Consider the following 27,639-nt stretch of genomic DNA (forward strand, 5'->3'; position numbering starts at 1 on the left):
GTGTGTGACAATCATTGGTACTTTAACTTAACTTAAATAGGGTGCCACAGTGAATTTTTGGGGTCCCACTTTTTTGTAACCGTTTTGAAACCAAATGATAAATGTATGCATTATCCTGTTATATCTCACATTCTATATTGTGTTTTGGAAAAAAGTTGTCATAAACGTTACTTAATTCATTAAAAAAAATAATACAAAAGAAAAATCATTTTTATGCATATGTAAATTTATTCAGTTATAAACATTCATTAAATTTCTTCTTTTTTTCATGGAGGTAAACTTTACCGCTGCCGGTATTTTTTTCTATATTTTTATTGTAATATTTTCAGAATGTGTTCGTTCTATTTTTGGCCAAAGTAAGACAAAGAAAACAATCTGAAGTTGTCTTTATTTTTAGGTTTTAATGCCATGATTTTAATAGTCCAGCCCGCGTGTGCACAGATTTTTCCTCCATGCGGCCCCTGAGCTAAAATGAGTTTGACACCCCTGCACTACAGGGATAAACCGATACAGTAACAATTCCCGGTATCCCAGAATCGATACCAGTACTAATTTTTGGTACTTTTGTGTGTGTTAATAAATGTTATTGTTTGACAATAACATTATATTTTTTAAGGTAACTTTTATTACAGAGCTGATTAGGATAACTGTGCTGTCCAGTTGTTATTTATTTTTTATTTTTTTCTTATTACATTTGAATCTCATTTGCAATGCAGTTGCACTTTTAAGACATTAGATGGCAGTACTGTATGTTGTCTAACAAGGAAGTGGCTTTTTCCATGAAGCTGAATGTGTTATGTTGCGCCCTACAAAGTGTTTATACCAGGGATGTGTACCAAGTTTTTTGTATTGGCCCTCGACATGTTCTGAGAATTAAATGAATTCATTATTAGTGAGGTATATTAAATGTGGCATGAACAACTATAATATTTGCATTGTCACTTATAACACAAAAGCGAAGAAAACAATGTTTTTCCCCCAAATATCTATCATATACTGATGTACATTGAATTTGTTTAAGCATCTTTAATGTGGAAAATGTATAAAAGTGGCCCCCCGAATTGTTTTATTTTTAGTATTCGGCCCTTGGAGGAAAAAGTTTGGACATCCCTGGTTTATACTTACTACACACCAGCTGTTTGATAATAACATTTATTTAACTTGTAGTTTTAATTACCAAACTTGGAGGTGTAAAAAAAAAATCGCCATGTAAAATTGCTAATGCTAATAGTAGCCTGTCTATGGAAAATCCAATGTAAATTAGCATCGAGCTAACAACTTTGGAAGAGTGGAGCCTTACTTTATGTTGGATTGTTTTCTACCAAGCTTACTTGCGTTGTTGGTGTTGATAATTGCAACATTACTTAGAGAAGCTTGGCTCAGTCTGCCCTGAGTGATTGGTTACGAAAGTCGGTGTTTAATCTGCAACCAGACGTAACGTCTTGTAGTACGGCATTGTTTGTTTTTACGTGAATCGATGCCCGGTAGTACCGACGGAATTCGGTCGGCACTTATAAAAGTACAAAATTCGGGGCTTTTATAAGTATGCAAGTGCACCAATTGAGCTGTTTCTTTAAGCTAGTCGCCATGGTTACTGCAGGCGTATCAACAAAGGGAGGACAAAGTGTTTCTGTTAAATAGATGCTTTGTTTAATAAAAGACATTCAATGATGAGCGGTTATGATATCCCTCCCACCCCAACCAAGCGCCTACATTACAGCGGTGAGTAGCACAAGCACCATGTCACGACTTTAAGGAACTGACAAAGGAGTGAAGGGGCGGGGCTCAGTACAGGGCATGCAGTGTGGGAAGGGGCGGAGCCAGAGTCAAACCGTGTGTTTTAGATTCAGTGGGACAACAAGGTGCTTGTTTGGAGACAAAGCAGCGGCCATTTTTGTTGACTTCTTTCATAACGTGCCGCTTGTTTAACCCCTTCATGTATGAATTATGAGAACCTACTTCAGGGCTCCAAATGTATTTAATACCTTCTTGGCAGGAAAATCACATTAATTTCAGATTTTTAAGGAGTTGACGCAATGTCCACAAGGTTGGACAACATGCGTGAAATATTTTTTTGTAAATATCTTAAACAATGTGTCCAGCACTTATTACTGTTGAATCAATTGCCAAAACATTGAGCGTCCTGACTACAAAAGTAACTTATTTAAAACATGACACCAGTAATATTAACAAAATATTTCTACGTTCTAGTAAAAAGTAAAATATACTACATTCTAATAACAAATTCAATGATTTCCATTAAATGACACTTTCCTCAAATCACAAAATCAATACGCAGAAATATTAATTTTTTGATTTCTTATTCTGTAGTTGCGGTTTGATGCACTTCTGCACAACTTTTGGCCATCTTGAGGTTCTGTTTTGCACTTTTTTGCCAAGCCCACCTTCCATACACTTCCAGACACGCTCGCCGTCCGGTGGGCGGGACAAAGCCAATGGCTGTCAAGGTTCGCTGCAGTGTAACAACCCACTCTATGCTCCCCTTTTGAAGTCAATGGACGCTTAGCCTCAACACTGTTTCGCGCACCACAATCAATGAGAACAAAACATAAATTCATTGATTTTAAGGTAAGTGTTTTCATTTACAACAAAGTCGCAGCAACACTCTAAATGGCAGTCAAAGTACAGCCACACTTTCCTCAAATCGCAAATTCAATACTTAGAAATGTTAATTATATGACTTCTTATACTGTAGTTGTTGTTTGATGCACTTCTGCACATTTGTCGGCCATATTGTTTTTGAGGATTGTTTTTGAGGATTGTTTTTGTTTTTTTGCACTTATAACACCTAAACAATGGGTGGCAGTGTATGGCAAGACACAATAGCGTCCACTGAGCGACTGATGCCACGTTGCATGAAAGGGTTAAGTGCTAGCTTGGATTTCTACATTTGAACAAATCCCACTGAAGGGTTTTGGGACTCTGGAGTGTCAGGAGGATTACATAAGTTGCTTATGAGGTGTTGAGGGGAAGATACAGTAGAGATAATAGATGGAAGACTGGCATAGATATTTACATATCTATGGGCACGGGTTGGGGGATGTGTGCATGTGTGTGTGCCCGGGAGGTGGGGGGTCGGGTGGCGGTGTCAGGGTCTACTTGAACTGCTTGATGGGCGGGGGCACCTTGATGTCCTGGCCTTTCTCCAGTTTCTTCTCACACTCCACCAGGTAGTTGACGCCGTCCACCACCGTCTGCACCAACTGCACCTGTGAGGAGGAACATCAGTGAGCTTCGCCACCCTCTGACGGCCTCCACACGTCTATTCTTGGTTGTTGTAAATCAGGGGTGTCCGAGGTGGGGCCCGGAGGCCATTTGCGGCCCGCAGCTAGATTTTCAACGGCACATTCTAAAAATACTGTTACTACAAAAAACATAAGAAGTGGAATAAAAGCGCAAACAGGTGTACTGTAACGAGAAAACTTAGAAATATGGACATTTGTTTTTTTTAAACTGTCATTGATTAAAAAATAAAAATACATTAAAATCAATGTTGTTATCAATTTGACCTATCAAGTATTTCACTTTAAAATATATTTTGGAGAAAATTGTGCATATTTTGTGTGTTTGCCGTATCAAAATCAAGGTTTTCTTTCACAAAGAGCATAAAATATAAAAACAACACAAAAACCTTATTATTGACGGATAGATCTGAAGTTAATGTAGAGATTCAAGCAGTGAAAGTAAAGAAAAATAATAATAAATTACTTATTCTTCACGCTTTTATTAGTGAGGCCCTTTTGGATCCCTAAGTAGTTTTTTTAAACCTACCATTGCTCAAAAATACTATTTAATCAAAATCAATGTTGTCATGAATTATTAGCCTATTCAAGGCTCCATACTCCACATCAAATATTTCCCTTAGAAATGTTTTTTTTGGGGGGGAAATATTGCAAATTTTTGTTTACGCCATAAAAAACAAGAGTTTTCTTTGACAAAAAGGGCAGTAACAATAAAAAAAAAAATTCAAAACAAGACCAAAAAAAGCCTCATAAGAGAAGGATAGATCTGAAGTTCGTGTATAGATTCGAGCATTGAAAGTAATGGAAAAAAATATATATTAGTTGTTTTTAACACTTTTATGAGTGGGGTCCTTTTGGATCCCTAAGAGATCTAGTTGTTTTTTTGTTTTGTTTTTTAAACCTGTCAGTGCTCCAAAAAATAATGAATGAAAATGAATGCTGCTATGAATTATTGACATACTCAAGACCCCAATTACTTCATATTAAATATTCCAGTTTAAAATATGTTTTGGGGGAAATGTGGCATATTTGTGTGTTTACAGTATCAAAACCATGGATTTATTTGACCAAGAGCATAAAACATAAAAAATAAATAAATAAAACCTTATCACCGACAGATGTATCTTAAGTTGCTGTAGAGATTTAGGCATAGAAGGTAAAGAAAAAAAAGGACTTATGTATGAGTGGGGCCCTTTTGGATCCCCAAGACCTTTAGTGTAATTTTTTTTTAAACTTGTCATTGCTTAAAAAATATTAATGAATCAAAAATCAATGTTTTTAATTATTGACCTATTGAGGCTTCACATCAAATGTACCACTTTGACATTTTTAGGGGGGGAAATGTTGCAAATTGTAGTTTTTGCCATAAAAAAACAGGGTTTTCTTTGACAAAAAGGGCAGCAACAATAAAAAAAATACAAAACATTACCAAAAAAAGCCTCATAAGAGAAGGATAGATCTGAAGTTGGTGTAGAGATTCGAGCATTGAAAGTAATGAACAAAAATAATGTATGAGTTAATTTTAACACTTTTATGAGTGGGTTCCTTTTGGATCCCCAAGAGATTTAGTGTATTTATTTTTTTTAAACTGTCATTCCTCAAAAAATTATAATGAATCAAAATCAATGTCGCTATGAATTATTGACATATTCAAGGCCCCAATTATTTCATATGAAATATTCCAATTGAAAATATGTTTTTGGGAAAATGTTGCATATTTTGTGTTTGCCATATCAAAACCATGGATTTTTTTGACAAAGAGCATAAATCATTAAAAAAAATACAAAATAAAAAAAAAGACCTTATCACCGACGGATAGATCTTATGTTGCTGTAGAGATTTAGTAGAACGTTAGTGTAATTTCTTTTAAAAGTCTGTCGTTGCTTAAAAATGATTAATTAATCAAAATCAATGTTGTTTTGAATTATTGACCTATTGAAGGCTACAAATACTTCACATCAAATATTCCACTTTAATATTTTTTTGGGGGGGAAATATTGCACATTTTTGTTTACGCCATAAAAAAAACAGGGTTTTCTTTGACAAAAAAGGCAGTAACAATAAAACAAATACAGAACAAAACCAAAAAAACCCTCATAAGAAAAGGATAGATCTGAAGTTGGTGTAGAGATTCGAGCATTGAAAGTAATGAAAAAAAATTAATATATGAGTTATTTTAAACACTTTTCTAAATGTGGGACCCTTTTGTATCCCCAAGAGATTTTGTGTATTTTTTTTAAACCTGTCATTGCTCAAAAAATAATAATGAATCAAAATCAATGTCGCTATGAATTTTTGACATAATCAAGGCCCCAATTACTTCATATTAAATATTCCAATTTAAAATATTTTTTGTGGAAAATGTTGCATATTTTGTATGTTTGCTGTATCAAAACCATGGATTTATTTGACAAAGATCATAAAACATAAAAAATAAAATAAAATCTTATCACCAACGGATAGATCTTAAGTTGCTGTAGAGATTCAAGCATAGAAAGTAAATAAAAAAATGACGTGTATGAGTGGGGCCCCTTTAAATTCCCAAGACCTTTAGTGTATTTTTTTTTTTTTTTTTTAAATCTGTCAATGCTTCAAAAATAATAAAGAATCAAAATCAATGAAGGCTCCAATTACTTCACATCAAATATTCCATGTTGAAATTTTTTGGAGGGAAATATTGCAAATTGTAGTTTTTGCCACTAAAAAAAACTGGGTTTTCTTTGACAAAAAAAAAAATCTAACTTTATATCGACAGATAGATCTGGAATTGATCTTGAGAATTAAGCGTTTAAAGTAAAAAAATAAAATTATATGAATTACCTTCAACACTTTTAATGACTTAGAACCATATGGGTAAAAAAAATACTATATATTGTAACAAATTTAAAATTGAAAAATATCCCTTTGACCCCCCCAATACTTTGATTTTTTCAGTGTGCGGCCCTCGGTGGAAAAAGTTTGGACACCCCTGTGTTAAATATATCCCTTTGTCGCCTCTATTTCCTACCTCTGAATGTCCAAGGCGGTCCAGGTTGGAGATGTCAAAGGTTCCGCCCACGGCAGCGGTGTCCACGCCGCCCGTACCTCTCTTCTGCAGACGCAGGTTGTCCAGGATCTTGCTGAAGCGAGGATCCTGGAGGGTTGACGATACGCCCGACATACGCTTAACCCCTCTCACTCCTCTCAGCGTGAAACGGAAGCATTACCTTGCTCAGCAGGGGCAGCTTGACGTGGACCCCCGCCCGCAGGCCGGTGCCCAGGTTGGAGGGGCAGGTGAGGACGTAGCCCAGCCTCTCGTTCCACATGAACTCCCAGCCTCGCTCCTGGATCAGGCGCTCCACCTGGGGGGAGAAACAAAGCATTGAGTGCGCCCTGCTGGTGTGATTGTTGGAAAAGTCTGAAAGGAACACTTGTCACTTCAAAGTTAGTTGGACCTGGTCATCGATAAAACCAACAAAGTGCAGTCTCTAATAACAGATACAAGATATATCACCATCACCCTTGATCTTTGACGCTAACACAATCATTGACTGCGGTTACATGGGATTTCCAAACGTTTTTGGTCCCCTGCTGTTCAGTTTTTCCGCTATAAGAAGGTGAGGCCTCTAGATATACTGTATTATAAAAAAGTCTCACCTCTTTGAGGCCTGTGCAGAACCTCTCAAACACTCTCTTCATGTTGCCTCCCTTCTCCATGGAGATGACCCTGGTGTGATCCTCCTCATTGATCCAAATGAGGAACGTCTTCTCAATGTTGTGCCTGCATGAGAGGAGAGAGATGGAGCGATGAGTTCTGGAGAATGAGGCTTTTTAAGCGGGCAGGGGGATATGAGGACATTGTCCATAGACAACATTGTTATGCCTATTCATGTAACTGTTTTTTTTTCGTTAGAATTTTGTGAACTTACTTTTTTTTCCCCCCACATCAAATCATGATGACAACTTCATTAAATACAAATTTGTGAGCAAAATTTGTGTTGAAGATTTAAAAAAATCAGTGTATAAAAATTCAATACAAAACAATTGGGTGTAAAAATAAAAATGAGTGCAGAAATATTTGTTGGTTCAAAACTCAAATCAGGTAAATTAAGACTGAAGCACCTCGTTGGCTGGTTCTGAAACAGGATCGATTGCTTCAGTCTTAATTTACCGAAATTAAGTCTTGTATTGAGATTAATTTGCGTCTTTATTATGAAAGCTTTTTTTTTACACTGAATTTATGTAACTGCATTTTTGGTGTTTGAATCTTGAGAACTTAATTTTTTTTACATGAAATTATGCTGATACTGTACTTTCACTAAATAAAAGTTTGTAAGCAAAATTTGAAAATAAAGTTTGTTAAAATACAGTGTTTTAAAATTCAGAGTAAAAAAAATGTATGTGGGAAAATGTGTTGCTTTAGAACTCAAGACATGACACTTCCGGTAAATTAAGACTGAAGCAATTGGTCCCGTCTCAGAACCAAGTTCACTTCAGTCTTAATTAACCTAAAGTGAGTTTTGAACCAGCAAAAATGTCTGAACTTAATTTTTTTACACTGAATTTTAAAACATTGGATTTGAACAAACTTGATTTTTAAACACACATATTTTTGATTTAGTGAAATTGTCAGCATAATTTGATGTAAAAAAAAATTCAGCTCACAAAATTCAAACACAAAAAAATTAATTTACATAAATTCAGTGTCCAAAAATTAGGACTGAAGCAATCGATCCTGCCTCAGAACCAGCCAATGAGGTGATTCAGTGTTAATTTAGCTGAAGTGAGTTTTGAACCAACAAATATTTCTGCACTGATTTTTTCCGCACTGAATTTTTTTATACTGAATTTTCACACGCTGATTTTTAACATTTTTAAAAACACATTTTGTGTCATGATCTGTTTACACCAGACCATGTTTTATTTTGAGTTTGTTGGTGTTTGCCTGTTTAGTGTCTTAGTTCCTGTCTTGTGCTTTTATTTTGGTTGCTCTTCCTGTCACTTTGGTTATGCAGCACCTTTGTTTGCCAGCACACCTGTTCCTTGTCTGAAATCAAGACTATTTAAGTGCAGCTGTTGCTGCTAGCTGGGGTTCTCTTTTGTCTTCGGTGAATGTGTCATGTCTGTTACTTCTGTAGCATTTTAGTTGTTTTTGTATTGCATAGCCTTCCATAAACTGCAGTGCTTTTTCTGCTGCACTCGTCTTTTGCTTGTTCTTAGATTAAATATATTTTTATCTCCACACTGCCTCCTGCTGTCTTCTGCACAGCAGCGTCACATTTTGCTCACAATTTATTGAAGTTGTCAGCATAAGTTATTGTAAAAAACAATGAAGTTCACAAAATTCTAATGTAAAAAAATCACTTTCTGCACTGGATTTTTCACTTAATTTTTCCGCACTAAATTTTTTAGACTGAATTTTCATACTGATTTCTTTACACCGAAAGTTTACACACCAAAGTTTAAAACACTGTATTTCAATAAACTGAATTTATAAACAGGCATTTTGTTCACACATTTTACATTGTGAGGAAGTTTTCCGCATAATTTGATGTTAAAAAAACTTCAGTTAAAAAAATGTAAACATAAAAAAATCCGTTTCTGCACTAAATGTTTCTGCACAAATTTTTTTTACACTGAAGTTTAAAACACTGTATTTTAACAAACTGAGCTTTTAAACAAAAATTTTGCTCACAAATGTTGGTTTATGTGAAGTTGTCAGCATAATTTGATGTAAAAAAAAAAATTCAGTTCACAAAATTTAAACATAAAAAAATCAGTTTCTGAAATGAATTTTTCACACATTTTTCTGCACATTTTCTTACACTGAATTTTTTTACACACTGAAGTTTAAAACACTGTATTTTAACAAAGTGTTTTTTAAATACACATTTTGCTCACAATTTATTATTTATTGAAGTTGTCAGCATAATTTGATGTAAAAACTCCATACATCCATTTTCTATTGCTTGTCCCTCTCAGTTTACAAAATTGAAATGTAGAAAAAACAGTTTCTGCACAAAATTTTTCACAGTTAATTTGTCTGCAATAATTTTTTTTACACTGATTTTTTACACACTGAAGTTTAAAACACTGTATTTCAACAAACTGAATTTTTAAACACACATTTTGCTCACAAATTTAAATTTAATGAAGTTGTCAGCATAATTTGATGTAAAAACATTCAGTTCACAAAATTCAATAGTAAAAATTCTGTTTCTGCACAACATTTTTTTACACTGAATTTGAACACACTGAAGTTTAAGACACTGTACTTTAACAAACTGCAATTTAAACACACATTTTGCTCACAAATTTTTATTTATGAAGTTGTCAGCATAATTTGATGTAAAAAAAAATATTTCAGTTCACAAAATTCAAACGTAAAAAAAATCAGTTTCTGCACCAAATTTTTTTACGCTGATTTTTTTTACACTGAATTTTTACACACTGAAGTTGAAAATGTGTGAGCAAAATGTGTGTTAAAAAGTTCAGTTTTCTAAAATACAGTATTTTAATTTAATTAAGTTGTCAGCGTAATTTGATGTAAAAAAATTCAGTTCATAAAAGTCAAATGTAAAAAAATCACTTTCTGCACTGAGTTGTTTTTACACTGAATTTGTATACACTGATTTCTTTACACAGACTTTTTACACATTAAAGTTTAAAACACTGTATTTTACCAAACTTAATTTTTAAACACACATTTTTCTCTTGTATTTTTTAATCCAATGAAAGTGTCAGCACAATTTGATGTAAAAAAAATTCAGTTCACAAAATTCCAACACAAAAAATTCAGTTACATAAATTCAGTGTAAAAAAAAAAGCTTTTGTAATAAAGACACAAATCAACCCCCATACAGCACACAAAGAAAGAAGGAAAGGCGGGTAGACAGGTAGAAAGACAGAGAGGTGGTGGATGTCCTGAACAGGAGCATAGAGTGGCCACAAGATTAGGTACAGCGTTATCCGCATCCAATACAAGAGCTCCATTGTTTGCACATGTTTATTCCCACTTATAGATCCGCGCTGCTGAATGCTGACTAATCAGAAACAAACTTGAACACTTACCAAATTCCACGGGCGTCGGGCCAGTCACGCGCCATTCCCGCACACGTCAGCAGGGGGGAGACGGGCTTGTCAAAGAGGAAGTGGTCCTGATGGGAAGACGCGTTATTGTCAAAGTGTCCACACTGTGGCCAGAAATATATTTGACAGTGATATGAATAAGACTGAATAAATACATAAATACTTGTTTATGTGTAAATTAATTGCAGTGCAGCTGACACACATCCAAAATACACATTATTGTGCACCAAATTTCTTGTATTTATCTCTTTTGCCAACCTTTTTTTTAATTCTCAACTGTTTATATATTTTTCAGGGTTGTACGATATATATTAGACAAATAATATGTATAGAATTATGAAATCATACCATTAAATCACCTAATAATAAATAAAAAGGTGAGCAACGCCACTTGAAACGGCAGTTATAGGTTATTGGACTTCAGAAGCAAGTAGTCATACCAAAGACTATAAAAATTGGACCCGTTACCTCCGTGCTTGGCACTCAGCATCAAGAGTTGGAATCACCAAAAATGATTCCCGGGCGCGCCCACCGCTGCTGCTCACTGCTCCCCTCGCCTCCCAGGGGGTGATCAAGGGTGATGGGTCAAATGCAGAGAATAATTTCGGCACACCTAGTGTGTGTGTGTGACAATCATTGGTACTGTACCTTTAACTTTAATAAAATGATGTGGCGGGCCACCCAGAGATTTTGCGGCCGACATGAAAAAATGTGGCAGACCACCTAAAGTGACGTGGTGCGCCACCTAAAACAATGTAGTGAAATGAAGTGAATTACATTTATATAGCACTTTTTCTCAAGTGACTCAAAGCGCTTTACATAGTGAAACCCAATATCTAAGTTACATTTAAAGCAGTGTGGGTGGCACTGGGAGCAGGTGGGTAAAGTGTCTTGCCCAAGGACACAACGGCAGTGACTAGGATGGCGGAAGCGGGGATCGAACCTGGAACCCTCAAGTTGCTGGCACGGCCGCTCTACCAACCGAGCTATACCGCTGGACCACATAAATAATGTGGCGGACCGCATAAAATGATGTGGTGTGTCACATAAAAATATTGCAGCCCACAAACAAAAATGTGGCGCACCATTCAAATGATGTGGCTGGCCACCTAAAAATGTTGCGGCCCACAAACAAAAATGTGACCGATGTTATGATCCGTTGCCCGGATCATGTTTTGTTCTGTTAGTTATTTTCGATTCCTATGCTTGTTTGTATGCTAAGCTTTGCCTCCCGTGCTATCGGCATGATTGTTTTGTTTTTCTACTTTACCTGAATGATTTATGAGAATAAAACATTGTCTCACCTGCATCTTGGGAGAACGACCCGCGCATAACCATGTGACCACGTCGTTACAACCGACCACTTAAAGTGGTCTGGCGGCCACGTAAAACAATGTAGTGGACCACATAAATTATGAGGTGCACCACATAAAATGATGTGGCGGGCCACATAAATTGTGAGGCGGACCATATAAAATGATGTGGCGGGTCACCTAAAAATGTGCGGCCTACGTTAAAAAATGTGGCGAAACACCTAAAGTGATGTGTTGGGCCAATTGAAAAAAATGTTGCGGACCACTTAAAGTGACGTGGAGGGCCACATAAAACAATGTAGAGTTCCACATAAAATGATGGGGCGTATCACTTAAAAGGGTGTGGAGGGCCAATTTAAATGATATGAAAGGCCACAAAAAATGTGGTGGACCACTGAAATTAAAATGGTGGACCACATAAAATGTGTCAGACCACATAAAGTGACATGGTGGGCCACTTCAAATGATGTGACAGGCCCCCGGGCCTTGAGTTTGACACCTGCGTCATAGAGGGATGGCAAATGAGGAGGATTATTTTGTTCCGGCTCACATCAATGAGTTGCTGCTGCTCCTGGTCCGTCATCTGGGTCAGACTGTAGTACTTCCCGTCCAGATTGCCCTTGAGACCGGCGAGGGCGTCCACCACCACGCGCTCCACCTCCCTACGCTCCGCCCGGGTGCATGCGGGGGGCAGGCTGAGCCCCCGGATGCTGCGGCCGGTCCTCACCCTTGATGACAGCACGTAGCGCTCGTCAAACTGGCCCGAGTGGATCTGAAAACGAGGCGAGGAGGAAATGTGATTTCATCTTTTTTGCATTCACAAAAGCGTGGGCGGAGCTTAGCGGATGATGCAATAAGGTTTCCAAGATCCGGTCAGCGGTGTGAGAGAATGATGAATACCTTGCTAGCATCAAGGTCAGTGGGATGCTTCATGGTATGAGGATCGTAGCCGTTGTGCCGCTCTCTAATGATCGGATCGAGCAGTTCTGAAAACACCTGCAACACAACAGAAAGAAACACGTTATTATTTCGGCCTTTTTTTAATCAACACATACTAGCTGAAGGGACAGAGAATGGTGACAACAAGTGAAAAAGGAAACCTTCCGTACTTACACTTAGCATTTGGAGTGCATAAGTGCGTGCGTTCATATGAGGGGCCGTCAGGGACATTATTTAGAATTACCTCTCACACATACTACTGAAACAGTCTTATATAAACTACTGAAACACTCTCACACATACTACTGAAACCCTCTTACATACACTAATGAAACACTCTCAAATAAGCAACTGAAAAATTATTCACTTTTACATACTACTGAAACGCTTTTTTACACACTACGGAAACACACTCACACGACTACTGAAATGCTCTTGTAAACTCTGCTGAAAAGCTCCCAAACACACTATTGAAACACTGTCACACACACTACTGAAAAGCTCTCACACACTACTGAAATCCTCTTATTCACACTACTGAAATTATCTCACATGCACTACTGAAACTCTCTCATACACACTACTGAAACACTTACATAAACAACTGAAAATGATTCTCACACACATGATTAAAACACTCTCAGTTTCAGTAGTGTATATAAGAGCATTTCAGTAGTGTGTATGAGTGCGTTTCAGTAGTGTGGGTGAGAGCGTTTCACATGTGTATAGGAGAGCGTTTCAATAGTGTGTATGAGAGCATTTCAGTAATGTGGGTGAAAGTGTTTCAGTAGTACTTATGAGTGCGTTTCACTTGTGTATATGAGAGCATTTCAGTAGTTTGTATGAAAGCGTTTCAATAGTGTGGGCGAGAGCGTTTCAGTAGTGTGGACGAGAGTGTTTCACTTGTGTATATGAGAGCGTTTCAGTAGTGTGCATGAGTGCGTTTCACTTGTGTATGAGAGTGTTTCAGTAGTGTGTAAGAGAGTATTTTAGTAGTGTGTGTGTGTGAGAGAGAAAAAAATTCAGTTGTTTGTGTGAAAGCGTTTCAGTAGTGTATGTAAGAGCGTTTCAGGACTGTGTGAGAGAGAATAATTTTTCAGTTGTTTATGTGAGAGCATTTCAGTAGTGTATCTAAAAGGTAATTCTGAATAATATCCCTAACAGTTCACACTGGTAAGTACAACAAAATGCAGTGCACTGTCAGTGCCTGGGCATAGCGCAAGGCGAGGAACTAACTCAACTGAATTTAATTCACTGTTAAAACATAGAGAAGAAGATAAAATGTATGAAAACGAATAAATGAATCAAGTACTGAGAAACTGGCGAGTAACTTCCTATTTATTTAGTAGCTATTTTTTTAATGGTACTGGCACTCTAACCGTGCGTGTGACACATATACAAAAGATGCACATTTTACAGTCACTTATGATGTTATAACTGGGCTAACGTGCATATGAGCAGCTAATACATCAAGAACATCTACAACTTAGCGCAACAAGTTTTCTATAGTTGGAAGTGGAATTCTTGTAGGCTGAAAAGTGAACATTTCTACTGACACAGATGATGATATAAATGTTCTTTTTCATAGTTTGTAAGTCAACATTGAAAAGTTATGACGTCATGTCCCTTTTTACAGTGCATAGTTTGAGTTTAGTCAAGCTACGTTTGATTGGTGGAACAGAGTCGTGTAAGAAAAGTCTCCCTAACAAGCATAAATAAATACAAAAATGATATAAATTAATGTAGCGATCAGAATGAAACTCAATGTAACAAAGAAAAAGTTGCGTTTCTTCATAAAAATACTCAAGTAAAAGTAAAGAGTATGCTGCATTAAAACTACTCAGACAAGAACAATTTATCCAAAAAGTAACTTAAGTAAATACAACAAAGTAAATGTAGTGCTTTCAAGTACGGAAGTGAGCAAACTGAAACCCAGCCAGAAACAAGATATCCTCCACTGTTGTCCCAAATGCAATACCGTCAGTACACTTCAATAAGTACAGGTGAAACTCAAAAAATTACAATACCGTGCAAAGGTTTGTTTATTCCAGCAATTGGATTTATAAGGTGAAATTAATACATGACATCATAACATGTAACTCAAAATATTTCAAGCCTCATTTTGATATGATTTTGATAATTATGGCTTACATCAGTGGTTCTCAAACTTTTTACCACCAAGTACCACCTCAGAAAACACTTGGCTCTCCGAGTACCACCATAATGACCAACATTAAAATACAGTAGCGTAGTAGGCCCAAGTATTCATTAAAAACAAGGTAGAGGTTTTATTTAACAAGTATATTTAAATATTTTTGGCCACTGTAACATTACACACAGTTTGAACAGTAACACTGTATTTGAATATTTGATTAAGTGTTTTTTGGGTGTACCACTAGTTTGAGGATCAGTGGTTTACAGCTTATGAAAACCTCGAATTGAAAATCTCGGAAAAGTTTGGGTTTTCAAAAACTATAGTTGAAATGCTGAAACTAATGGACTTTAACACGATATTAAAATTTTTTGCTAAAAAAACCTATTCACATCCAAATCGCGATTTTGATTTATTCCGATTCTAAATCGATTCATAATTTTCAAGAATTGATTAAAAAATATATATATTTAACTTTTTTTTTTGCATTAAGGATTATATATGTATATATATTTATTAGCATTAAAATATTAAACAATAATAATAAATATTATTAAAATAAATAATAAAATACAATTATTATTATAAAATTAAAATGTATTATAAAATATTTTTTTATTAAAATAAAATAAAATAAATAAATATATATAATAAAACCACATCAATAATACATTTATATGAATATTATTATTACTATTCTTGCTTTTAATAATATTTACTTTTCCTTTTTTTAGTATTTTAGTTAAGTATTCTATCTGTAAGTCTTGTCAATTGCTTTGTGAATTTCTATCCTACGTATTGTCAAGCCGGGGTTGGAGTTGGGGTTGCTCTATTTTTCTCTTATTAGACCAATTAACATTTTGTGATTTTTGTAAATACAATTTTTTAAATACATTTTTAAAAACATATTACGAGAATTGAGTTAAATTGAGAATCGATTCTGAATCGAATTGTCAGCCCAAGAATCGGAATCAGATGGAATCGTGAGGTGGCCAAAGATTGCCACCTCTACTGTGCACACTGCAGTTAGTTCCTGAGCGTGCACATTTTGACAGTGTGAATTGCATTTGGCTCATTCCATAAAATATCTGATATCTTTTTCCTCTCCTTACCAACCAACACATACATTGTTGTTCACTACTTTCCACTGTTATGACGATTTCAAGACCCTCCAAAGATGTCGACTATTGATGTACACTTAACATTTTGACCATTTCTAGTACAAGATCAAGGTACTTCAGTTTCTCAAAAGACTGCAAAGTGGAAGTAACACAGCCTACGTGTGCGTGCGATGACCCCGCCTACACGTCAACATTCCTCACCACAAAGGGACTTTATAAAAGACAGCTACTATCAATGGACAATTATCCTAAGAGAGGCATATACTGTCGCTGTCTAATGTCACTGTACCTCTCTTACGGGACAGGAAGTGAAAGATTAGTGACAGACTAATACTATGTTTAGCAAAAAAACTTTGTCCAAACTTTTGCACTGAAAAATTAAAACATGGGGGCCATTTTGATTTTTAGAGTTTCAAAACCAATACAATATATACATTTTTTGTAACCTTCTGGGCTCCCCTCAAGTTTGGTCCCAGGGACCCCGTTAGAGTCTCAGTCATAAAATGTTAAAAATACACTATATTGCCAAAAGTATTTGGCCACCTGCCTTGACTCACATATGAACTTGAAATGCCATGCCATTCCTAACCCATAGGGTTCAATATGATGTCAGTTCACCTTTTGCAGCTATTAGAGCTTCAACTCTTCTGGGAAGGCTGTCCACAAGGTTGCGGAGTGTGTTTATAGAAATTTTCGACCATTATTCCAAAAGCGCATTGGTGAGGTCACATGTTGGTCGAGAAGGCCTGGCTCTCAGTCTCCTTTCTAATTCGTGCTCTGTGACATGTGCTGTTGACCTCTTGGCCAGGTCACCCTTGTGAAAGAGATCTTGATCTCAATGGGTTTTCTTATCTGGTTAAATAAAGGTTCTAAATTCATCCCAAAGGTGTTCTATCTGGTTCGGGTTAGGACTCTGTGCAGGCCAGTCAAGTTAATCCACACCAGACTCTGTCAACCATGTCTTTATGCACCTTGCTTTGTGCACTGGTGCACAGTCATGTTGGAAGACGAAGGGGCCCGCTCCAAACTGTTCCCACAAGGTTGGGAGCATGGAATTGTCCAAAAGGTTTTGGTATCCTGGAGCATTCAAAGTTCCTTTCACTGGAACTAAGGGGCCAAGCCCAGCTCCTGAAAAACAACCCCACACCATAATTCCTCCTCCACCAAATTTCACACTCGGCACAATGCAGTCCGAAATGTACTGTTCTCCTGGCAACCTCCAAACCCAGACTGGTCCATCAGATTGCCAGATGGAAAATCATGATTCATCACTCCAGAGAAAGCATCTCCACTGCTCTTGAGTCCAGTGGTGACGTGCTTTACACCACTGCATCCGACGCTTTGCATTGGACTTGGTGATGTATGGCTTAGATGCAGCTGCTTGGCCATGGAAACCCATTCCATGAAGCTCTCTGCGTGCTGTTCGTGGGCTAATTGGAAGGTCACATGTAGCAACTGACTGTGCAGAAAGTCGGCGACCTCTTTGTACTATGCGCTTCAGCATCCGCTGACCCCTCTCTGTCAGTTTACGTGGCCTACCACTTCGTGGCTGAGTTGCTGTTAGTGATGGGTCCGGCAACACCGATGCATCGGCGCATGCGTCGAGCTCATAGAGCGATACCCTGTGTCGGTGCGCGTATCGCTTTTAGAAAGTCACGTGACCGAACATGAGCTGTTTTGGTCACGTGACCGCTCATGAGCTGTTCTGGTAACGTGACCGCTCATGAGCTGTTCTGGTCACGTGACCGCTCATGAACTGTATCTCACTGACGCCTGCGCGCCAAACTGTGTTTATTAGGAAGCGGCGCAATGCGTGTTGTTGACGAACACCGTTAGGGCCGCTTGTTGTCACTGTCACTCAAAGTTGCATTTCAAAATGACACAGAATAAATGTGCTTATTTTGTTTAGAATTCAGATGGGTTTGATTTGGTGCGCGGCATTTAATTGATTGGCATAATTTGGCTGTGCGGCGCACGGTGTGCGCGGAGGACGCTTGAGCACTGCGCAATTGCGCAGGCGCGCACCTTAGAGGGAACGTTGATCACAGGGCACAGAGGAGGCGTCAGTGCGATACAGTTCGCGTATCGGTCACGTGACCAAAGCAGCTCATGATCGGTCACGTGACTTTCTAAAAGCGGTACGCGCACCGACACAGGGTTTCGCTCTATGAGCTCGACGCATGCGCCTATGCATCTGTGTTGCCGGACCCATCACTACTGTTACTAGAGAAGGTACAGGAATGACGGTGTGGCGAAGTTGGTAGAGTGGCCGTGCCAGTAATCAGAGGGTTGCTGGTTACTGTGGTTCAATTCCCACCTTCTACCATCCTAGTCACGATACATGTTCACATTATTTGACTGTATCTAAAAAAGATTAAAATATATTTTTATTTAAATGAAGATATGAAATAATCCTAAATGAAAAACAATGACTTGGTTTATATTATTGTATATAGTAGGTCATAAAATCAGTGTCAGTTGAGTCGGTCCATAGGTTGCCTGTAGGGATTTTTAATGTCCAGCAGATGTCAGTATTTAGTGACACGGTATCGACACAGTATCAATACAGTTTTGCAATGTGTCGAAACGCTTCATGAGGCCTCATCAACCCATCACTAGTTGCTGTTGTTCCCAAACTCTTCCATTTTCTTATAATAAAGCCGACAGTTGACTTTGGAATATTTAGGAGCGAAGAAATTTCACAACTGGATTTTTTGCACAGGTGGCATCCTATGACAGTTCCACGCTGGAAATCACTGAGCTCCTGAGTGCGGCCAATTCTTTCACAAATGTTTGTAGAAACAGTCTCCACGCCTAAGTGATTCATTTTATACACCTGTGGCCGGGTCAAGTAATTAGGACACCTGATTCTGATCATTTAGATGGGTGGCCAAATACTTTTGCAATATAGTGTAGGTCATACATTGTTCTTCCTATTTGCTTTATTCAACACTTACATCTCTAGATCAACTTCAGGTCTACAGTACATGTCGATATAAAGTTGTTTTTTTCTCAATATTTTATGGCCTTTTTGTCAAAAACCTGTTTTTTATGGCAAAAACACAACATATGCGATATTTTCCCCCAAAATGTTTTTAAAGTGCAATATTTAATGTGAAGTAATTAAACCTTGAATAAGTCAATAAATCATCACCTTTATTGATTGATTGTTATTTTTTCAGTAATGACTGTTTTTAAATAAAAAGTCCCACTAACATTCTTGAGGATCCCGCTCATAAAATTGTTAAAAATAGGTCATACTTTTTTTTAAACTTTCAACACCTAGTCTCTAGATCAATTTCAAATCGATCTGTCAATTATAAATATTTATTTTTTTGAAAGTGTTTGTTTGTTTGATGCCCTTTTTATCAAAGAAAACTTTGCTTTTTATGCAGAAAGATAGATTTATAGGTTTATATGGAAAATATATATTTTTTTTTTCAAAGTGGAATATTTGATGGGAAGTAATTGGAGCCTTGAATAGATCAATAATTCATGACAACATTGATTTTAATTTATTATTATCTTTTAAACAATTACAGGTTTTTTTTAAAAGCCTGCACGCAGCTTTGTTGAGTTGAGTTGAGTTGAGTTTGAGTTTATTTCGAACATGCATGCATACAACATGATACATCACAATTTCCAGTTTCTCTATTCAACATGTTCAAAAAGGAGTAGGAAGAAGCAGAGCTTATTTGATCCTACCCCTTTTCCTTTACATAGCAGTTTCTAAAATGTTTGTTCACTTATTGTTCTCAATTTATTCACAATATACTCCATAAGTAATAACATTAAAAATAAATAAATCAATAAATAATAATGATTGAAGTAGGTTATATTTCATATGGTGAGATGAGTGAGATTATCTAAACAATGAATGAATGGATTAAATAAATTCAGATTGTTTATCATGGTTCTTCTTCTTTGTACTTTGTAAACACTTTAAGTTTGAAGAGTTTCTTGAAGTGGATTATATTAGTACATTGTTCGATTTCTTTGCTTAATCCATTCCATAATTTAATTCCACATAGTGATATACTGAAGGTTTTAAGTGTTGTACGTGCGTACAAATGTTTTAAATTAAAATTTTCTCTAACATTATATTTCTCCTCTTTTGTTGAGAATAATTATTGTATATTCTTGGGTAGCAGATTGTAGTTTGCTTTGTGTATAATTTTAGCTGTTTGCAAATTCAGTATGTTGTGGAATTTCAGTATTTTCGTGTTATTAGAGTCAACATTGAAACGTTTTATTGTTACATTTCACCTGTTTGCTCTTTTATTCCACTTGTGAATGTTTTTTTCTTATTTCATAGTATTTTTAGAATGTGCCCCCTGTGTTAGCTGATACTGTTTCACTACAGGGCTGCAGGTGGCGATTGTGAGCAAAACAATGGCTGCTTAGTGCAACAAGAAGTGTTTCTATTCCTAAGCCTAGATGACAGCTTTCAACAAGCCAAATATAAACACTTGACAGAAGTGATAACGTCAGACCTCGTAGGACTCCTCGTCTCCCGCCACCATGCCGACCGTCTTGATGAAGGGGTGCCCGGGGTTGTCCACCCCCGTCTGGATGGCCTGGTCCAGCGTGTATCCGTTGGGCGTGGCCTTATCGCACAGCTTGGCATAGATGGCGGGCGTCAGGTGGCTGGCCATGCAGTTGTTGTGTTTGCGCAGGTCAGGGTACTCAGAGCTGTGCAAACAAAAGGAAAGGAAGCAGATAACGATTTGTGGCGTTGATCTTTTGACAACCTTATGTCGGCGAGCTGTCATCTCAATCAGTGGAACTCCTCTGTTTGCAAACTTTTCGGTTCACACATTTTTAGAGTAATTGAGGAAGCCGGCTTTGCACCGCAGCAAGTTTTTAATTGTGATGAGAACAGACTTTTATGGGAAAAGATGCCAAAGCGGACTTATTTCACAGCGGCGGAGATGACTACCTCTCGTTAAGTGGTGCATCTTTTAAGAGAAAAACACACACAAATCGCCTCCATCGCTATCCTCACTGTCCCCCTCTGTCTGCTACCAATGTTAATTTACTATTAGTAGAGTTTACTTTTTAAAATGTTTATTATTGTAAACTATGGATAAATGTACCCAGATAAGCCATGTAGCAGGTAAAACACACCTTTGTTAAAGATAAAACACAAATTGTAGCAATTTGTTACCAAATTCAGTCATTTTATTAGCACTAGTTGTCGTTAGATGGGCGGTCCTAACTCCACTAATATTTGGCATCAACCCAAGCAGCTGTGTGTGTGTCTACGTATCTACATGATATGTATCTACATTAGAGATGTCCGATAATATCGGCCTGCCGATATTAATCGGACGATAAATGCTGTAAAATGTAATATCGGAAATTAGCGGTATCGTTTTTTTTATTATCGGTATCGTTTTTAAAAAAACATTTTTTATTAAAGCAACATAAAAAACACAAGATACACTTACAATTAGACACCAACCAAAAAAACCTCCCTCCCCCATTTACACTCATTCACACAAAAGGGTTGTTTCTTTCTGTTATTAATATTCTGGTTCCTACATTATATATCAATATATATCAATACAGTCTGCAGGGATACAGTCCGTAAGCACACATGATTGTGCGTGCTGCTGGTCCACTAATAGTACTAACCTTTAACAGTTAATTTTACTCATTTTCATTCATTACTAGTTTCTATGTAACTGTTTTTATATTGTTTTACTTTGTTTTTTATTCAAGAAAATGTTTTTAATTTATTTATCTTATTTTATTGTATTTATTTATTTTTTAAAAAGGACCTTATCTTCACCATACCTGGTTGTCCAAATTAGGCATAATAATGTGTTAATGCCACGACTGTATATATCGGTATCGGTTGATATCTGTATCAGTTGATATCGGTATCGGTTGAAATCAGTATCGGTAATTAAGTGTTTGGTCAATATCGGAATATCGGACATCCCTAATCTACATGTTACGTATCTACATGTTATGTATCTACATGTTACGTATCTACATGTTATGTATCTACATGTTATGTATCTACATGTTATGTATCTACATGTGCACAGCAGGGGAGCTGGTTAACTTATTAGAGTAGTGTACGTGTGTTTGTGAGAATGGCAACGTGTGATGTCAGTGAGTGAGTGGGCGAGTAAAGAGAGTGAGAGGTAGCGCTTGCACTGCGCAGTACAGTGATGAACGGGTCCGGTTGTGTCCTCCAAAACTAATAATAAAGCAACCAGAATGTCACAAATCGGCGGCCTTGTCATTCTGACCTGAAAGCGGGGCTTAGCAGACCCATTGTAATGTGAAGGGTTACCCCCGACGAAAACATCGACCCTGAAGGGACAGAACGTCTGCCCTGTGCTCCTTAGCGACAGTCTGCACCGGAGCCATACAGCAGGACAGGTGTAACAACTACATTATTACCTTTCACTCTTTATAACTCATTGTGCAGATCTGAATGTTCATTATTCAAATGTTTACCTAAGTTGAGTTGAGTTGAGTGGAGTTTGAGTTTATTTCGAACATGCAAGCATACAACATGATACATCACAATTTCCAGTTTCTCTTTTCAACATGTTCGAAAAGGAGTAGGTTTGAAGCAAAGGTGGTAATACTAATCGCCAAATTTGGCGAGGCGTGTTTTAAAGCAACACTTGAAGCGTGGCACTTCCTTGTTTAAAGCGTCACCTTTACCGTTAGTTCTGAAGCCCAAATACCTCCATATTGCACTTCACGCACCCTCTTTATTAACCAGTAGAATTGTTGTTTTTTGCCATTCTTCATCTCCAAGATGTTGTTGCTTGTATGCACTGTGTGTGTGCGGTTTGACACACTCAACACCATGCGCCTTGGCTCTGTAGTCACCGCTACAGATGAAAGAACGGTACCGGTACTTTTCAAAGGCAGTATAGTACCGATTTCAATCAATTAGTACAAGTATGCCGTACAACCCTAGTTACTACATTATATCTATACTTGCACCGTGTATATAAAACGTTGGGAGGATTTTAAAGTTGTTGCAGAGAGCTTTGAAGGCTACAAAGGTGACTCCTATTAGCCGTATCTTGCAAGCGTTTTTTTAATCAGCTTTAAAATCCTAAAAAAGAAACCGACGTGGGCTCTTGTCTCCCATAGTGATTGTGATACGATAGGTGAAAAATCCCCAAAAAGTGGAGTTCCCCTTTAAATTTGAGGATTTTCGTGATTTCTGATACTTTGTGAGAGCACCAAAGGGACTTCTGTGTGTGTGGGCGTGTTGGCGGAGCAGTGCATCCGGGAGTTGTTGTTGTGGTTGTTTTGGCTCATTAAATATATAGTTATGATTGACGGATATACAGTACTATAGCACGATCAATATTATAGGGACTCACTCGATGGACAGTTGTCTGTTTGGTCCAGCTGGCCAGGACATTTCCAGTTGACTTGGGTAAGCACAGCATTTATTTCGGCATAGAAAATAGCTCAAAGCTCCACATTTACACCGTCAAGTCACGCCGACCTCACTGTCTCGGCTCCAACTTTTTACCCTCTCTTCGTGCTCGCTTCTAGAAGCAGTAGTTCATCCTCCGTATATTCGGCCTCCAAAAGATAAGGTTGTGAACCCTCATTTGTCCGAAAATATTTGTCTTTTTCGTCTATTACCAAGTCTGCCATGATTACAACACACTCGCGTTTGTTTCTGGAAGTAGGAACTCACATTTGTTGCCGGAAGTCGAAAGTGCGTTGCTATGGAAACGGAAAAAAATGCGCTGAGGAAATAAGTTCCGGTATTGCTTAAAATTATCAAAATATGGTAAATATTGTACATGTTACATATTGTTATGAACGTGTCTGTTACTACTAGGGTTGTCCCGATACCAATAATTTGGTACCGGTACCAAAACGTATATCGATACTTTTCCAAATAAAGGGAACTACGAAAACATTTTCAATTTTGGCTTTATTTTAACAGAAAATCTTACAATACAATAAACATATGTTTCCTATTGCACTCAAAGAACAATTTTAGAAGGTTAAAATTGAAATCAAAGTATCAGGACTTGGACTGTGGGTTGTTTGTTTTCCCGAGATGCAAGTAAAGTTGGAGCGGGCAAGGCGTGAAGGTAAGGACATCTTTTATTTTAACACTAACTACAAAATACAAACAAAAGGGTACAAACAAATGGCGCGCTCAATGGCGGAGAACAAGCTTGACTAATGAAACCAAAACTAGCACTTGGGCAAAAAACTATGAACAATAAACAAAAACTTACTTGGAACGCAGGGAACTATGGCATAGATTTCAAAGATAGCATGGAGGTACAGAAGTAGCATGGCATGAAGTGAGCAGAGGTAATGTCGCCAGCCTGACTTCCTGGCAACAATGGGCTTAAATAATATAGACATGATTGACAACAGGTGTGCGAGTGCAAAACGTGAAACAAGTGAAACTAATGGTCGCTATGGTGACAAAACAAACAAGAGTGCACAAAGAGTCCAAAAACAAAACCGAACATAACTAAAACAAAACATGATCACACAGACATGACATAAAGGGCATTAAACACATTGTGTTTTTCTTGTTGCACTCAAAGAACAATTTACACATTTCCATAAAACTTTATTTTGTGTTCAAAGTGCACAAACCTTCACTAAAATATGGACTTTTGTCAAGGCCTGAACCCATTATTCATATTTACGTTGTTTCTCATGGAGAAATCTGCTTCACGACACACATTTTTCAAATTATGTTCGTAAATCGAGGTTCCACTGTAGTTGTTGGCGTACATTTGCAATAACAGCCACTTTAGAAAATGGCTTAATAAGCCAGAATGAAACATAGCTGCAGCTTTCAATGAGAGGCTTATACTGTAGATATCTGCCGCCTGTTTACTGGTAAGATAAGGTGGAGTGATGCGTCCATTTTTATATCCCGCTTATCCAGAAGGAACAGTAGCGGGCGGAGCCTATATCCTGCATGCCGTTTGATGACAGTCGTGCCCAAAGAGTCTACCTCTGCCCACCTTGCCAAGGCTTATCTACAAACATGATTACGTTCACACGAACGCAGGTCCGTCCGTTCAAAGGCTAATTTAATGTCCGGGGACTTTTACAACTATTTGGCATGTGGCCTTGGCTCACATTGCGACATATAAGAACGACCCAAAACACACAAATGAAGAACGGAGTGAAGGTTTCCCGCTTTGGTCACTATAACTTTGTAGTTACCAGTGCGTAATGATGACCCCGATGAAAGTGTGTGTTTGTGCGTCATGCTTATCGGAGAGATAATGTTGGTCTAATCTCTTTATACGTGCAGCTTTGTAATGCACGCACACACACACACACACACACACACACACACACACACACATAATGCAACTACAAACCCCGTTTCCATATGAGTTGGGAAATTGTGTTGGATGTAAATATAAACGGAATACAATGATTTGCAAATAATTTTCAACCCATATTCAGTTGAATTTGCTACAAAGACAACATATTTGATGTTCAAACTGATAAACATTTTTTTTTTGCAAATAATCATTAACTTTAGAATTTGATGCCAGCAACACGTGACAAAGAAGTTGGGAAAGGTGGCAATAAATACTGATAAAGTTTAGGAATGTTCATCAAACACTTATTTGGAACATTTTAACAGTTTAAGAAAAACCTTTCTCAACCAGCTATTGCAAGGAATTTAGGGATTTCACCATCTACGGTCTGTAATATCATCAAAGGGTTCAGAGAATCTGGAGAAATGACTGCACGTAAGCAGCAAAGCCCGTGAACTTCGATCCCTCAGGCTGTACTGCATCAACAAGCGACATCCGTGTGTAAAGGATATCACCACATGGGCTCAGGAACACTTCAGAAACCCACTGTCAGTAACTACAGTTGGTCGCTACATCTGTAAGTGCAAGTTAAAACTCTCCTATGCAAGGCGAAAACCGCTTATCAACAACACCCAGAAACGCTGTCGGCTTCGCTGGGCCTGAGCTCATCTAAGACGGACTGATACAAAGTGGAAAAGTGTTCTGTGGTCTGACGAGTCCACATTTCAAATTGTTTTTGGAAACTGTGGACGTCGTGTCCTCCGTACCAAAGAGGAAAAGAACCATCCGGATTGTTATAGGCGCAAAGTTGAAAAGCCAGCATCTGTGATGGTATGGGGGTGTATTAGTGCCCAAGACATGGGTAACTTACACATCTGTGAAGGCGCCATTAATGCTGAAAGGTACATACAGGTTTTGGAGCAACATATGTTGCCATCCAAGCAACGTTACCATGGACGCCCTTGCTTAATTCAGCAAGACAATGCCAAGCCACGTGTTGCATCAACATGGCTTCATAGTAAAAGAGTGCGGGTACTAGACTGGCCTGCCTGTAGTCCAGACCTGTCTCCCATTGAAAATGTGTGGCGCATTATGAAGCCTAAAATACCACAACGGAGACCCCCGGACTGTTGAACAACTTAAGCTGTACATCAAGCAAGAATTGGAAAGAATTCCACCTGAGAAGCTTAAAAAATGTGTCTCCTCAGTTCCCAAACGTTTACTGAGTGTTGTTAAAAGGAAAGGCCATGTAACACAGTGGTGAACATGCCCTTTCCCAACTACTTTGGCACGTGTTGCAGCCATGAAATTCTAAGTTAATTATTTGCACAAAAAAAAAAGTTTGAGTTTGAACATTAAATATCTTGTCTTTATAGTGCATTCAATTGAATATGGGTTGAAAAGGATTTGCAAGTTATTGTATTCCGTTTATATTTACATCTAACACAATTTCCCAACTCATATGGAAACGGGGTTTGTACATGTAAACAGTCTTATAATAAACGATTGCAATAAATAGGCAGGCATCAAGGACATGTTAAAACATTTAAACAAGACTAGAAGGAAAAATTCACATTTGTGGTGACTTGTGTAACAGGGTGAGTGGATCAGGTCCAAAAAAATCCCACGGTCAGCACCCCCATGAACGCATCACCTTTACGTTGCCTAGCGTACAGAGCTAATTAGCCGCGCTACTATAGTGATTTTAGTGAGCGTGGACGACAAAAAATATTTTAATAAGTTCATAAATGTGATGAATATATTGAAAAAGAACGTTTTAAAAAGGTATAATGATTCAATAGCAGCAGGAAATTGCTAATCTTTGAGAGGCAAACGAATGTTAAGCCGAGCTAAGCTAGGTCATACTTAGCCTCATTAGCGCCTTTTTTATGCATACTTGTACGGGACAGACTTCAAATGACCATAAGCCGATTGATATTTTCTCTATTTTTTTTATTTTTTAAATGGTTTCTTTAAAAACCCCGAGATTTGTTTAAATGTTTAATAAAGGGGAGGACATGTCCCCCCCCAAAAAAGGGAGTTTACCTGGCGGGGTACAGCCTACGGACCGGGGCTCCGGCGCTGATATGCTGCCGGTGCAGCAGAAGAAAGCCCGCCGTTAGCGAGCCCCCGACCACCGACAAGATCCCGATGTTGCGTTTGGAGGACAGGATTCTCGAGAAGCTGCTGGCCATGTTTGAAATATGTCTGGAGGTGTTCTTCGAAGCCCGAAGGAGATGGTGGGAGAGCGGCAGGTGGATGGTGCTGATGAGAAACCTCTAACGGAATGACACAGACGTCAAGCTCACTGAGGAAGCGTAGGCCGTCCCCGGATAAGGGGCTTCAAAATAAGAGCACGGGCTAAACTAATGAATTAAAAATCTGGCAAAACAGTAATAATGATATCAGTTTGAATTTTCCCATCATTTAACATATTCATATTTAAGTATTACTCATACAGAGTTTCTTCTCAGT

The 27,639-nt window shown here is 37.8% G+C and overlaps 1 protein-coding gene across 1 annotated transcript; it reads right to left on the reverse strand.

Moving 5' to 3' along the window:
• Positions 1-1,614: 1,614 nt before the first annotated feature.
• Positions 1,615-27,447, reverse strand: LOC133660139 (creatine kinase U-type, mitochondrial-like). The gene is made up of 9 exons (XM_062063316.1): positions 27,211-27,447; positions 20,350-20,548; positions 12,545-12,640; positions 12,195-12,416; positions 10,314-10,399; positions 6,900-7,023; positions 6,470-6,604; positions 6,271-6,396; positions 1,615-3,230 (listed from the first exon to the last, which is right to left on the reverse strand). The coding sequence occupies exons 1-9, from the start codon at positions 27,357-27,359 to the stop codon at positions 3,117-3,119; spliced, it is 1,251 nt and encodes a 416-aa protein (XP_061919300.1). The 5' UTR covers positions 27,360-27,447; the 3' UTR covers positions 1,615-3,116.
• Between the last annotated feature and the right edge of the window lie 192 nt (positions 27,448-27,639).

Source organism: Entelurus aequoreus, linkage group LG11, assembly GCF_033978785.1.
Source record: "Entelurus aequoreus isolate RoL-2023_Sb linkage group LG11, RoL_Eaeq_v1.1, whole genome shotgun sequence".
NCBI classification, from domain to species: Eukaryota; Metazoa; Chordata; class Actinopteri; order Syngnathiformes; family Syngnathidae; genus Entelurus; species Entelurus aequoreus.

Excerpts from the sequence above, each read along its gene's own strand:
- LOC133660139 (XM_062063316.1), bottom strand. The coding sequence starts at position 27,359 with ATGGCCAGCAGCTTCTCGAGAATCCTGTCCTCCAAACGCAACATCGGG. Across the intron at positions 7,024-10,313 it reads CCCGACGCCCGTGGAATTTG|GCACAACATTGAGAAGACGT; the intron begins GTAAGTGTTCAA and ends CCTCTCATGCAG. Across the intron at positions 6,605-6,899 it reads TCTGCACAGGCCTCAAAGAG|GTGGAGCGCCTGATCCAGGA; the intron begins GTGAGACTTTTT and ends TTCTCCCCCCAG.